General features: G+C 33.3%; 1 protein-coding gene across 2 annotated transcripts in view; it reads right to left on the reverse strand.

Moving 5' to 3' along the window:
• Positions 1 to 16,287, reverse strand: part of GRID2 (glutamate ionotropic receptor delta type subunit 2) — a 1,444,174-nt gene that overhangs the window by 324,315 nt on the left and 1,103,572 nt on the right. For both annotated transcript variants that reach the window (XM_042935882.1, XM_042935881.1), the window contains one exon: positions 11,223 to 11,420. In XM_042935882.1, the coding sequence (XP_042791816.1) occupies positions 11,223 to 11,420 (198 nt within the window). The remainder of the gene's footprint in view (positions 1 to 11,222; positions 11,421 to 16,287) is intronic.

Below are 16,287 nucleotides of genomic sequence, written 5' to 3' on the forward strand. Positions count from 1 at the left end.
CATAGAAAAATATCAAGAAACTGAGGATGCCTTGGGCACAAAATTACCCTTATTTTGAGTGAGAATTTCCAGAAAGTGAGAATTCGTGTGCATCACTTTCATGATTTCCTAGAGGCCATGAAGTTTGTCTGTTTTCTCAGATATTCAGGAAACCTAAGTTTTGTTCGCATTGGTGAGACCCTATGCATGCTACTTCCATTCTGTTTTGTTTTGTCAATTGCGTGTGTGCTTTCTGAAGACTTGTCTTATCACCTCCACCAGACAGGCTTCTCCATATTTTCTTCTCATGCATTGAAGACTTTGAGACCTGGCTACATATTCCTCTTTACCCCCAAACCTACCAACCTCCTAACAGATTTCAGTATCTGTGTAGATGTCCTGCACAGCAATCATTTTGGGCCATTTCTTAAAAATAGACTTTACTTTTTAAATCAGTTTTAGGTTTATAGGAAAATTGAGCATAAAGTACAAAAAGTTCTCATATACCACCCCCTTTCTCTGGTATGCTTCTACACCCAGCACAGTTTTGTTGTTGTTGTTGTTGTTCTGTTATTAACATCTTGCATTAGTGGAGTACATTTGTTACAACTGATGAGCCAATATTGATACATCATTATTAACTGAAGTCAGTAGTTTACATTAGGGTGTACTCTTTCTATGGATTTTGACAAATGCATAATGTCATGGATCCATGACTATAATACATACAAAATAGTTCCTCAGCTCTAAAAATCCTCTGTGCTCCACCTATTCACCCTTCCCTCTTGCCTCATTTTGGGCCATTTTAAACTTCAATTCCTTTTGTCTCCTCTACTATTCTGCCATTATCTACAAGGTCAGCATTTACATTTTATCTCTAGAACTTCTACATTTCAGTCTCTGGTTACCTCTCTTCATCCTACTAGTTCTTTCATATTTTCATTTATACTTTACCTGGATTTCAATTTTGTATTGACATTCTGATTAATTTTTCCAAAATTTTATCCAAGTCTATCTCCCCAGTCATGACCATACTTCCTTGAATATTAGCTTTTCTTTCATCTCACTCCTTGCAAAGTTCAGATGAACTCAACCTTGATATGGGTGTTTTAATCTTCTCTGCTCTAATACTTGGGCGTTTAGTCCCAGCTGAAGAAAGTCACACTTGTGCAGACTAGCAGCAATGAAATGTGTCAGTCTTCCATAAACTTTAGCTCAATCCTCAGCAACACTGATTCATCCTTTTATCTATTTTGACTTAGCAGTCACTATCACTTCCCTCAACAGCTATTTCAAAGCCTCCCACTTTCTTGTAGACTATTTCATAATACCTGTCCCCATTACTGTCAACAGACTTCATCTCCTATTGTTATCAAGACATCTGAAGTGATGAAATATGATCTTCCTTAATCTCCCAACCTATTGTCTGTAAATTTAAGTGTTACCAGACACATTCTTAAAATGTTTTTTTTTTTTTTCAGTATCAAAGAAACATCCTTACCCCATTAAAATCAATTCTCAATCTAAGCTTTTATTCTATCTTCCCGGGGATCTTTATCTTTCACATGTTAACTTGCTTTTCTTATATTAAATTCTCCTTCTTCATTTTTCTTCCTCAGTTTATAATTATACTCAGGTTTCTCTTAATCTAAAAACAAACCAACAAAAACTCCACCAAAACCAATGACCCTTTGAACTATTAACTCTTTCTTCTTTCTCTCTTTTCATCCCTATCCAAACATTCTAGAAGGGTAGTATACATGTTACATTCACTTTTCACCTCCAAATTTTTACACCCTCTCTGGCAATCTGGCTTCTTTTCCAATCCTGCTACCAAAAGAGTTCTGGTTTAGGTCACCAACAACTTCCCAAGAGCGAACCTAGTACACCCTTGACCACCCTAATGACTTAGAAATTTTTGACATTGATAGTCACAGCTTATTTTTTTAAGCTCTCTTAGCCTAACTGACCTCTTCTCCTGTGGTTTGGTCATACTTCTCTGAATTATTCCGTTGTTTTTCTTCATAAACCCTTCTTCTTCCAAGAATTCTTAAGTGATCCTCAGAGTTTCAACTTAAGATCAGCCTATTAATCTTCACTGTCTGATTTCTTTTTGGCAATCTCATGCATTTTCATGCTACCAACTACTCATAGGCTGAGGACTCCTAAATATATGCCTCTTATTGGGCCTTTTTGGTGAGGTTCAGAGTCCTCTGTATCTGTGAATATCCCCCACACACATCCAACTCATCCTTTTCTAAACTGACCTCATTCCTTTCCTCTTAGATCTTTTTTTAAGCAATCTTTTCACCTCTATGGCTAAGACGGCCATAAGGGCAAGACCATGTTTTTTTTTTTACCTTTGTGTCTCTAGTGCTTAACTTACTGCATAGCATATAGTGACCACCAAAATGAAACATGTTTATTATAGGTGTCCTTATATTATTCACACTTGCATTCTTCCATTGTCCCTTGACTATGACATTAATACTTGTTAATTGGCATATGTTTAAAAGTATTTACAAAACAACCAGGTAAATATATGTTTTATATGGTGAATGCATTAATGAATTAAAATACCCATAAAAGGAATATATTTACACTTTGAGATTAAGAACTGCCAAACCTCATGTCAACCATTAAAAATGAGGAAATGTGTAGCCCAGTACAGATGATTTCTTCTGTTCAGTCTTGGGGATACTTTGTTGGCATTGTAATCACTAAATAGCATCTTATTATCAATTTCATTATTATGATATATCAACCTTTGAAAATGTTCTTTATGCTTGTAAGTAGGAAAAGTGACAAAAAAGCCAGGAATTGTTCTAGAATTTTAGAAATGGGAGATAGGATTCTAAAGAGGGCTATTTTAACTTTGAAACATTACTGTAAATTAGTTGCATGCTAAGTATAAATATTTCATCCTAATTTTACACATCTATAATTTAGTCTACTTGCTCTTCCTTCTGTTCTGTTTTCTAAGTTCTGGCTTTATTCCATTGTTATATCTGTTTTCCTTGGGGCTAAAACTCCTGCCGTAGAATTTAGCACTTGGTATCATTTAGGATGAAGAAATATCAAACTTCTTTCTTCATATAACCCCCAACGGAATTTTAAAACTATGTACCTTTTCACATTCATCATTGACACGTTACATTTACATTTGTTTAGACAACGGTAAAGTGTGTGATTTCTAGACAGAAGTGGTCATTTATCTGTTTTCCCTCAACCCCACCCTTTCCATTTTTACTTTGCTATGTACTGTGAGCCTTATAGGGATGGGAATCTGCACACTACTTTTCCCAGGCTCCTCTGCCATCTGGCTTGCTCTTAATTTCCACCAGAGTGAAGCTGTTGAGGGTGTCCGAAAGCAGAAGAAAGAGCAGAGCCTTCTGTTTTAAATGGTTATTTCAGTGGTTGTAGCAGCAGCGGCGGGAAGTGATTGATCCCTGACTCCCGCGTCTGAGGCACAGGCTGCATCTTTGTGGAGGCCTTAGTTAAGAGGTGCTTCTTTGGGAGATACACAATCAACTAGAGGGTTAGTGACTCCTGATAGCTTTGTTTTACTCCTTCTCCTTTGCTCCGCCATTCCTTCTAATATCTTTGTGATCAATCTCTGTATTAAATCTCTTCTCTTTGCAATTTCAGTAGTTTCTGTGTCCTGACTTGGATACAGGCTTATGTGTGTTGTGTTGTAAATATTGACATTTTAAAATAAAATTGTCGAGTCATTCATTCAAATGTATTCATTAGAACATAAATATCATAGTGATTTAAACCACCACTTTTCTCTAATTGGGGAAACATTTACATCATTAAAAAAGTTTTTTTTAACGTTTATTTTTGAGATAGAGTGTGAGCAGGGGAGGGGCAGAGAGAGAGAGGAAGACACAGAATCTGAAGCAGGCTCCAGGCTCTGAGCTGTCAGCACAGAGCCCTATGTAGGGCTCCAACCCATGAATAGTGACATCATGACCTGAGCCAAAATCGGACACTTAACCGACTAAGCCACCCAGGTCAGGTTCCCCTACATCATTTTTAAGAATCTTTGAACTATATTTATATTCTACTCTAACTTCACAAAATTTTTATGCAAATATAATACTATAAATGTGTGCTTAAAAGTCTTTTTTTGATCACCAAATTATATTTTTGCAACAAAAATATGTATGCAAATTAAAATTAAAATCTCACGTAACCTGTGACCTTAAATTTCAGGTGTAAAACATTTCTTCTGAACTGAGTCATCATTATATTAGTATACAATATATTGACTCATCAACTATAAAAGTGAAACTATTATAAAGCAGCTGTATATGATATTTATAGAATTTTTAGTTTTTAATTAATTTGCACATCCCATGAATCAATATTAATTATGGTTTGAATGTGGTAGGGGTGAGCATCATGCTACATATTTTCATTTTATAGAAACCTTATTCATATGAATTAATAGATGAAAATGGGAGGAGTTTTTTGCTTGTTTGTTTCTTTGGTTGGTTTAGCAATGCCATTCAATTATTTCAAATTCTACCTAGCTACATGGTGATCTCTGCATCAAAAATATTCTTTTTTTTAAATTTATTTAAAAAAAAAATTTTAACGTTTATTTATTTTTGAGACAGAGAGAGACAGAGCATGAATGGGGAAGGGTCAGAGAGAGGGAGACACAGAATCTGAAACAGGCTCCAGGCTCTGAGCTGTCTGCACCGAGCCCGACGCGGGGCTTGAACTCACCGACCGTGAGATCATGACCTGGGCCGAAGTCGGCCTCTTAACCGACTGAGCCACCCAGGAGCCCCCAAAATATTCTTTTTAATGGGGCACCTGGGTGGCTCAGTCAGTTAAGTATCTAACCTCGGTTCAGGTCACAATCTCACAGTTCTTGGGTTTGAACCCCACATTGGGCTCTGTGCTGACAGCTTGGGAGCGTGGAGCCTGCTTTGGATTCTGTGTCTCTGTCTCTCTCTGCTCCTCTCCCACTTGCGCTCTGTCTCTCAAAATTAAACATTAAAAAATTTTTTTAAAAATCTTTTTAATGATCTGGCATTTGACAAGTTAATTAGGTTCTTTTACTTTCTTTTAATTCTTTCTTAGGTAAAATGGTCTGACTTGTAAAGGAATTTCAGTGATACCAGTGTTTCTATTATGCCATAATTTGGTACATCAGAGAAAATTTATACCCAGAGCCAAAAGTCAAAAAAAAATTTTTGCATGCATGAAAGTAATGCCCTTATTTTACAAATTAGGAGAAGGGTAATTACATAAAGGTTAAGGGAAATAAAAACGAAGATCATGTTTCAGGTAGATAATTTTTAGGATAGATTACTTATAGATATTGACAATATAGAAATTTATTCCCTGTCAAGTTACCTGTATCAGTTTTCCCTTAAAATTTTTCTAGTGCATCAAAGTAAGGTATGAACCTAAATAATAGAATATCTAGCTGTATAACTCAGTTCATATTTTTCTGTTTTCTTACTATTTTGTATTTCTTTACTAAACTTTATATACTTGTTATTTCTTAGATAGTGTTCTCTCTGGTATTCTCAATTCTCAGTTCTTCCCCTTTAAACCAGGAGAAAATAATTTATCAGTCACATTAACCCACCCTTAACAATTTCTCCTATTCTGATCAGAACATATCTGTCCCTTATCTATTTCACATGGGAACATCTTTTGGACAGACCTGAATTCTCATAAATTTTAAGAGCATATTAATTACAGAAAGTTATAAAAGTAGGAAAGCAGATGAGGAATAGAGGAGACTTTGCCACATTCTTAGTTTTTGTTGTTTTTTTCACTTGTCTTGTCTTTTAGATTCCACTTATAAATGAAAATATATGGGATTTGTCTTTCTCTGACTTATTTCACTTAGCATAATACCCTCTAGGCCCATCCATGTTGTCACAGACGGTAAGATCTCATTTTTTTTTAATGGCTGAGAAATATTCCATTGTATATATAAACCATTTCATCTTTATCCATACATCTATTGATGAACACGGGTTGTTTCCGTGTCTTGTCTATTGTAAATAATGCAACAAATATTGGGGTGCATATACCTTTTTAGATTAGTATTTTCATTTTCTTTAGGTAAATACTCAGTGGTGGATTACTGGATCATATGGTATTTCTTTTTATTTTCTTCTTATTATCTTTTTAAATTTTATTTATTTATTTATTTGAGAGAGAACAAGCTGGGGAGGGACAAGGAGAGGGGGACAGAGGATCCGAAGGAGGCTTTGGGCTGACAGCAGCGAACCCAAGCCTGATGTGGGGCTTGAATTCATGAACTAGGAGATCATGATCTGAGCTGAAGTTGGATGCTCAACCAGCTGAGCTACCCAGATGCCCCTCATATGGTATTTCTATTTTCATTTTTTTGAGGAGCCTGCATACTGTTTTCCACAACACTTGCACCAATTTATTTTCCTACCAACAGTGCACACATGTTCCTTTTGCTCCATATCCTCACCAACACTTGTTATTTCTTCTCTTTTTGAAACTAGCCATCAATGTGAGGAACATCCTTAGTGTTTGAAATAGACTTTATGTATATATATATATATATATATATATATATATATATATATATATAAATTTTATTGCCTATATATATAGGCAATTCTTTGCTCTCTCTGGCTGCATTTTCCTCTCTTAAAAGTATGTATGTAACTGAGTGCCTGACTTCTGGTTTTAATGGAAAGACCTTTTAATATATGAGATCAACCTAACTCTGACTCATGAGTGCCACCCCTGGAAAAATCAAATAAACTTGGAAACTTTCCATGTTTCTTCTTTGACTCTTTTTTAATGTGATGGTCTGTCCATAATCATCATAACAGACTCCTAGAAACATTCTTTTAATTTTGGTTTTCTCTTAGGAAGTTAGACAGTTAAGTGGACCCATGTAGTTTAACCCATGTTGTTTAAGGGTCAACTGTATTTACTGTTATTTAAAATATACTTATTCATGAAAAATGTCTACACTAGCAGAAAATATATAACAGTAAAGCAATGTTGTTTTTGTTTTTTTTTTTTTGGAAGTCTGTCATAATGTTATTATGCCATTTCAATGGTGTTATTTTGCTTTACATGGGTAAATAAGTCTATGAAAATTTCGATATGATGAATCTTATTGGATTACCTAAATTACCTTATGATATTTTACTATATTATCATTCATATAATTGAATTCACAGGTTTATTTTTTGGAGATTAGAATTTACATTTCTATCAATAATAGAACAAAGTTAAGGAAAATGTTATGTACCCTCAATATGTTAGCAGTCATATTTTAATGTTGACTCTCCTTTCCTTCTTTTTTGTTTATTAAATTTTTAAGTTCATTTTTGAGAGAGAGGGAGAAACAGAGTGTGAGTGGGGGAGGGGCTGAGAGAGAATCTGGGGGAGGGGCACACAGAATCTGAAGCAGGCTCCAGGCTCTGAGCTGTCAGCACAGAGCTTGATGCTGGGCTTGAACTCATGAACCGTGAAATCATGACCTGAGTGACCTCATGACCTGAGCCGAAGTCAGATGCTTTTCTTCTTAAAATGTTATCTTCCCTTTGCTTTCATGACACCACATTTTCTCGATTTTCCTCCTATCTTTGCCTATTCCAGCAAACTTTTATGTTGGCTTATTCTTCTACATCTGAAAACTACCTAAGTATTTCTCAAAGCCTAGTCAGAATGACTAAATATCTCCTTGGATAAAATAAAACTCTAGTTGCAATGAACAGAGTTATAATTTGGGGGGGGGGGCTAAAAGTCATTCATCAGTTACCTTCTTTAAGCCTAAAGTTTTGCTTTATAAAAGGACGGCACTGAACTTTACGTTATCCTACAATAATGGCATGCTCTTACATGTAAATATGAAAACAATTAAATTAAATGCTTATGAAGACTAGCATACTAGTGCTTATGTGTGGTTCTTATATAATAAATTCTTAACATGTTTTTGTAAAAGTTATAGTTGTAAGTAGTCTTTGCAGTAACATTCTTGTATTCCTCACACAAAAGTGAAAAAGCAAGTCTCAAAAATTTAACTAAATTTAGGAGCAAGCCCACAAGCCTAAAGTCAGCATCAACAACATTAGACTAATTCTAATGCTTATTTATCATTAACTTGCATTTAGCAAATGAAGTTTGTTAGCATTAAGAATTTTATCTGTAATCCCTATAAAGCAATTTTTATAATGTCTTTGCTTTTCTTTGTCCTTCGTTTTAACATAATTGCTCATCTGGGTTCAGATCAGGCAGGACCTCTCAGAAATACAAACGTAGAATATGGGGTTTGTGGGTTTTTAATGTAGGAATACAAGATAAATTATCATGGTTTTAATAAGAGGAATGAGAATTGATCATTCCCCCTTTCCTATTGAAAATATTGATACTAATTTTTTTCAAGTAAGTCCATGTGTAATTCGTTTAATAAATAAACCAAACTCAGTAAGGTTTTAATGGCTATAAAAACAGCTTTATTATTTTTCCTACCACTGTCTTCAAAACCTTTTATTTTTTCTCTTTCCCATTTCTTGGGAACAACTTATTCAGTTCCTTTAGCTTTCTCAATACTTTAATGTATTTCAGAAATAATTCCAGTTCTGGCAATGATGAGATAGTTTTCCTGGATTAACCCAACAAAGAATAACAATGATAAATTCTGTATCAAATTTAAAAAACACACTAGTTGAAAGGACTGGAGATCAACCAAAAGCAGGAAGAAACTGAAGGGTATCTGACCCCTGAAAAATGCTAACTACATTAGGAGAGAACCATTTTCATATGGCTTATTCATTCAAGACCCACCTCAGTTTAGGTGATAAGGGGTAACTAGAGCACAAACAGAAAGTCAGAGCCCTATAAACATCATATGTCAGAAGATGGAGTTTGATGTAGACAGAATGGCCAGAAATTAAAACAGAAATCACAGAGAGGAGAGACCCATGGAAGAATGGGCCAAAAATTTGTGAGTAAGCCTCTCTCAAGTCTTCGGCTGACTCTTAAACTGCACATGTAGGAGAATGACTTTTTAAAAAATCAGCAGAAATTAACAACCAGAAGACTAAAGGAACAAACGATTATAATTACTGCCTACGGCAAGGACGATAGAGATTAAATTTTGAGTCCCTCTAAGTCACAAGGATTTGATGAGAGCCACAGAGTTTTCGTAAAAACTCCAGAAGGCTACGCTTAGGAATAGAAGGATTGCTAAAACCAATGGATTTTCCCTAAAAACTAATATAAAAAAGACCTGACTTAACAGCATGTAAAACCAAACCTCAACAAGTTCAGGGGAAACCAATAATTGCCTAATAAAACAAAGTCAATCCTCTTCAGAGCATGCAACCTCAGAGACATAATCTCAAGTCTTAATAATGTATCAACCACAATGCTCAGTACCCAATCAAATGTGAAAAAACAAAAATGTGGAGAACTAGAAAAATGTAGTTAACAGCAAAAGCGGTCAACACAGACCTATCTGGAGATGGAAAAGATGTTGAAATTGTAGCAGACAAGGACGTTAAAGCAGCTATTGTGAACATGATGAAGGACTTACAAGATGATCAGAATGATAAAAAGGTGTGGAATTTCAGAAGAGAAATGGAAATTATTTTTTAAAACCTGAAATTCTAGAACTGAAAAATAAGCTATCTAAAATAAACTTATTACATGGACTTAGCAGAAATTGGAGATTGTAGAAGAAAGAATCAGTCAACTTGAAAGCAGATCAAAACAATGTAAAAGTCAGAGAGTAAAAATGTAAAAGTCAGAGAGTAAAAATATTTTAAGAAATTAAATAAGATTTCAGTGACCTAGAGACAATATTAAGAAGTCTAACTCGAATATTTTCTGAGCCTTAAAAAGAGAGTGAAGAAAGGGAAAAGGGTAGAAAAAATAATTATAGAAATAATTGCCAACATTTATTAGATTTTGTGAAACATATCCTGGAGTTTAGTGAATCCTTAGGAGAATACATACAAAGAAAACCACATCTAGGCATATCATAGTTAAACATCAAAACATCAAAAATGAAAAAAAAAATTGTAAAAAAAAAAGCCACCGCACACTAAAAAAAGGAACAAAAGTACAAATGATGTCTAACTTCTCATCAGAAACAGCATATGACAAAAGATTATAGGAAGACATCTTTAAAATGATGAAAATTAAGAAAAATTGTCAACTCAGAGTTTTGTATATATGAGTATCATTCAAATCTGAGGGCAATAAAGACATTTTAAGGTTAAAAAAGTTGAGAGCCACTTGGACTGAACTTCAAGACATTCCAAAGGAAGTTCTTCCGAAGTAAATGATTTCAGATAGGAGCTCAGATAAGTAGAAATAAATAAAGAACCTTAGAAATAGTGGATAAGTAGTTAAATACCAGAAAACTTTTTTCTCTTTATATCTATATAAGACAACTGATTGTTTAATAAAAAAATATTACATTTCACTGTGGAGTTCTGACCACAGTAGCTATTATGACCACAATAGCATAAAAGATAGGGTGGTATAAATGAAATTATATTGCTACAAGTTTATACCTTTTTAAAAATGTGAATGATATTAAACTAGATAGAATGTGGTAAGTTAAGAATGCATATTATAATCTCTATACTAACCACAAAAACAGAAATACAAAGAGATATAGTACAAAGTCAAAAGAGGAAACTAAGTCAAATACAAAAAAATATTCAATTAACCCAAGGAGGGGCAAAAAAAGAAAGAACAGAGAGGAAAATGAGACATATATAAATCAACTAGTGAATAATAAACCTGAACCCAACTATTCAAAAATTTGTCAAGAAGATATAATAATTACAAACATGTGTGCACCTAATAACAGAGATTCAAAAAAATGAAGCAAAAACTGACAGAAATAGAGATAAGCAAATAGAGAAATTTAAGTACCTCTTTGAAAAATAAAAGAACAAGGATAAATATATCAGTAAGGATACATACAAATGTTTAGAGTGCAAGTTTGGCAAAGGTGAAGCCTTGTTCTAGATACTTTTCTATTATAAGAAACACTTTAAAAATTAGCTTTATTTTGTCATCAATTTTTCTTTACACAAAGTTCAGAAAATAGTACTGGCTGAAACTTTTGCTGACTTTTGCGTTCAACATCACCACTTAATGTTTTGCCTTGCACTTATTTTACATGAAATTAGCTTCTAAAAGTTATAGTTCAATCTTTAGATAGGAGATAGATAGATAATAGAGAGATAAATGCTTACCTTAAAGACCAGTTCTCCTACCAAGCCATTCCATGTCCCATCTTCTTGTGGGCTTCCATACTTGTGATCCGGTGCAACATAAATTTCATAGTTAAAACCCAGGTAGTTAGATAAGGCATCCAAAACATCAATGGAGAAGCCCTGGTATTTCTTCGGCTTACCCAAGACATTTTCAGAGACCATTACAAAAGGTTCTTCCTACATGGAAATAAGAGAAATCCTTGATGTCAATCTATAGTGCTCCCTAAAAGCAAAAATTAAGTCTTCAAAGAGTTTTGCTTAGAAACAGCTTAAAAATTGCCTTTGAACTTTGAGAGAATTAACTTAGCAATATAACTTATGTGTTATTAATGTATCACACTATTGAACAATGTTTTATCACTGAATTTCTTTTCATCTCTCATTTAATTACTACCGTATAAAAATTAGATGAAAGTAACTCTAAAACTTCAGGGGCTATGAATTCATTTTTCTTCCCATCTTAAGACCAATGTAAGGTTCAAGAAACTCTAAGTTTATTGTATCCTGAAGCATTTATTATCTATATATGCCAAAAATATGTTAAATAATATTTTAACAGATATAATCTACATAAACTCTCTGAAAAGAACAAAAAATTCTAAGAACATATAATTTAACTAAAATTTATAACATAACATTTACTGGGAGTTTCTTGATAAGTAATTTTGAAGTACAAACACATTTCATTGCAAAAATAGCTTCTCTACTATTGCTATGAGAAATTCACCTAAGTTTTTGGTAAATTGTGTAATTTAGCAAATTTAGCAAATTGGTTTCTGCTTCTACCTCTTTTATCATTCTGTGTTTGTGTCCTCTTACATTTAACAAATAGACTCCTTTCACTTTTCAGAACACCTGGTGTTAAGAGAACTCAGTTGTTTTGAAACATGCTGGCAGACTATAGAAAATCAGATAACTTATTCCTTAATTTCCTAAACTTGTCCAAAAACCTTTTAGAACAGTAATATTTACAGATAACCATCCATACATCTATATCTATGTCTATGTCTATGTCTATGTCTATGTCTATGTCTATGTCTATGTCTATCTATATCTATATCTATATCTATATCTATATCTATATCTATCTATATCATCTATATCTATATCTATCTATATCTATATCTACCTATATACATAGATAGATATATATCTAGCCCTCCTGGCAGGTTAAAATCTATTTATCCTGGGTCTAAGCCAGAAAACCTAAAGATTTTATCCTTGGATCATCCTTCCTTAGGGACTCGCAGATGAGACTTCATTGAGATGTACAATAATACATTTACTTTGGCTTTCAGTCAAAGACACTAAGTAAGTGCTTATAGAGTCACTACATCTATTATAGGAATTTGTCCACCATAACATTCAGTTTTCCTCTAAAAATTACCATGATATTAATTTTTGGATTGTTTAGAGCCAAGAGAGCTTCATTTTGCTTCAGTAATACCCTTTTCTAAATAATTAAAACAAGGTATCTAATTCTTTTGGTATCCTATTTCACTTTGGATACCCAGAGAATCAGTTCAAAGTTCAATGCTCACCTACAACTGTGTTGATATTGTTGTATTTGCAATGTTTTTTAAATCGTGGTTTTCTAAATTACTGAAGTTTTCTCTTTTTAAAAAAATTTGGTCTTGGTCAACTGTTTTTATCTTACCTTAGACTAAAATAAATCAGTAAATAAGTAAAGGAGGTGACTGCTATTTGTTCTCCAGGAGCTGTTCTCTTTCTCACTAATTATGTACATGTATATGCATATGTGTGTGTGTGTATCCATATATTTATGTATTTATGAATTTTTATTTTTAGCACCTGAGACTAAAGACAATCCACAGTTCTTTTAGGCAAGGTGAGACCATGTGACTAATTCTGGCCAATGCAATGTAAGCAGATACTTTGTACATTGTTCTTCCCAGCTGGAATGAACACATAATGACTAGGGCTCTGATAACTGTTTACAGCACACCTAGTAGAGAAACAAGGCAGAAGTCTATGTTCTTCACATGTGAAACGCAATACCAGACTCTAACTCTCTAGGACTCCAGAATGTGAGAAAAAAGAAATTTCAATTTTTTTTTTAATTAGTAAGCTCCTGATTGTTTTTCCATTAGAGAAGTACTTGATGCTAATGAACATTGACAAATTGATAGATCAGTAGAAGAGAGGTTTTGAGAATGAATAATAATTTCTAATAATACTGATTTGTTTAATCTAAATGATATCAAATGAGAAAAAGGTAAGCAATCAATCCTTTCAAATTATATGTAAAATACAGAACATCTTGATGATCTAAATATTTCTACATTTTAAAATGTATACTAATCTTTCAGATAACTGACAGAATTTGCTACTGTCCATTCAGTTGTATGGACAAAATATAAACATAGCCAATGACTATGCAGTGTGCAAAGAGTCTGAAGTAGGCCATGAAGTCAGGATCAGAATGAATTAAATAAATGCAAAAAAAAAAAAAAAAAGGAAGATTATATTCAGAAGAATGCAGATAAGCTTAGGAAATTCTAGAATTCTAGAATTAGAATTAGTCTATATTTTAAACACCTATCCATTGACAAACAAAAGGAAAGATGGTTCATAAAAGATCTTACTTGACTGATTCCTCTATCAATAATTTTAGACCATATGTATTCTCTATTTATCCATGGACCTCACAATCCAATATATTTCTAAAGTTTAACGGCAATTTAGTTACCAGAAAGCTGAATATCCTCCTCAAGGTGATAGTTAAACAATTAAGAATATTAATTAAATATATTGTAAAACTAAATGATCTGTGTGACACAAATATTATTCTGATGTATGCTTTGATATGAAATTTTGCTGCCTTTTTTTTTTCATTTTTACTCCTCTCTCTTTAGAGAAATTGTTTAAAACGCTAAATTATATTTCCTTAATATGCTAAATTTTCCTCTCAAAATTATTTTTAATTTCAATATTGAAAGTGAATCCCGAGGCAGATGGATCCTTTCAGAGTTTTATTGCCAAAGTCTGATACTGGCAAAATCAGCTAGAATTGATTAAAGGTATAGAGTAAAAATGGTTTTACTAAGGGCTCTTTTAAAGAAGGTTGATGAATTATTAATGGACATGCTTTTTACATTTTATGACTGAAATAAACCTTTATTACATCCTATCACTTCTCTACTAGATAGATGTTTTCAAGCTTTGTTTTTAAGCTCTTTTACAGATTCAGATCATTATTTATAAATCCTACCTCAGACCAGTTGTGCTTTATGAGGACAATCAGTCAATAAAGTGGACAGGTAAACATAGCAACAGAAATTAGATTGAAAGTCTAGGCTATATAATAGAAATACTGATCTCGGATATAGAAATCTAATAGAATACTGATCCTGGCTGAATTTCTTTTATCTATGCACCTATTTCCAATATTTATTCATTCACTGACTTATCTATTTAACATGAATTGAGTGGCTATAGCATCAAGGTACTACACTCAATATAGTGAGTATAGTACTCACTATAGTCAATATTGTAAAAAGTCATGAGCACCACTTTCAAAATACTCATAACTTAATATTGGAAAAGCCACATACTCAAAACAAAACAAAACAAAACAAAATCAACACACATCATAACTAGTACACACAAAGCACCAGAGAAACACAATGGAAACTATATATATAAAAAAAAGGTCACTAAATCACCATTTTGGGAGTTAACATTTACACACTATTTTAACAGATAAGAAAAATTAGGAAAAATGTCTCAAGATCACACAGTAGGTTACAGAACAGAAATTCATCATAAATCATTTTACTTCAACTTTGTATCTTTGGAGTTCAAAATTTTCAACCTACAGATTAAAATGCAGATCTCCATAATTTGTCTCACATTTTAATGAAATTTAAACTGGTGTGAGACTGGGAGAGACTCCAGATGCTTGACAGAGAAAAAAAAAAAACAAAACACAATACTCTCTAGAGGAAGTATCATCATTTTTGGTCTTACATTATTCCTTCAAGTAATTGCTTGAATACAATATTCAAAACAGAAGTCAAAAATATCATGTAAAATGAAATTCTATTTCATATATAGAACTGGCAGAAATAGTATACAACAGAAATAGATCATTCAAGGACTCAGATACTGAAATTTTCAGATGCATACTGTAAAAATTATGTTACTGTGTTTAAGGAAATATAGGGCAAATTGATAGGAAATTGGAAACCATATGAAGTGTCATTACACAATTGGAAAGAACTAAAGAGAAATTTAAGAATTGGTAAAGACAATATCCAAAGAATTTAATGACTGAGTTAATGAGCAGATTAGAAACAGATAAAGAGAGAATTAGTGACCTGTAATAGCTCAGAATAAATGCCCATGGTGCAAAGGAATAAACAACTAGAAAATCCCAAAGCAAGAGTAAAGAGATGAGAAGCAGAAAGACAGGTAGTCTGATGATCCCAAATACTGCTAAGGATACGAAGAAACAGGAGCTATCATTCACTATTTCTGGATGTTTAAATTGGTTCAACACTTTATTTTTAAATTTTTAAAGTTTATTTATTTATTTTGAGAGATAGAAAGAAAGAGCACAAGCAGGGGAGGGGCAGACAGAGAGGGGGAGAAAGAGAATCCCAAGCAGGCTCTGCACTGTCAGCACAGAGCCCAATGAGGGGCTTGAACTCACAAACTGCAAGATCATGACCTGAGCTGAAATCAAGAGTCAGCCTCTTAACTGATTGAGCCACCCAGGTGCCCTGGTTCAACACTTTAGAAAACATCTTGACATGCTTGGTAGAGAATGGAGATGTTTATAGGCAAATTACTTTTGCCTGTTTTTGAATGTTACAGAAATATTTATCTAGCCATGAAGACATGTACAGCAATGTTCTAACAATTTCAATTCTTGGGTATGAACACTTAGAGAATTTTGGGTACCAAAATATATACCCAAGAATGCTTATAGCAGCATTGTTTGTAATAGCCCAAATCTGGAAATAATAAAAATCCAAATGTTCATCAATATGGAAAAGATAAATATAGTTTGGTATATGGA

Source organism: Panthera leo, chromosome B1, assembly GCF_018350215.1.
Source record: "Panthera leo isolate Ple1 chromosome B1, P.leo_Ple1_pat1.1, whole genome shotgun sequence".
NCBI classification, from domain to species: Eukaryota; Metazoa; Chordata; class Mammalia; order Carnivora; family Felidae; genus Panthera; species Panthera leo.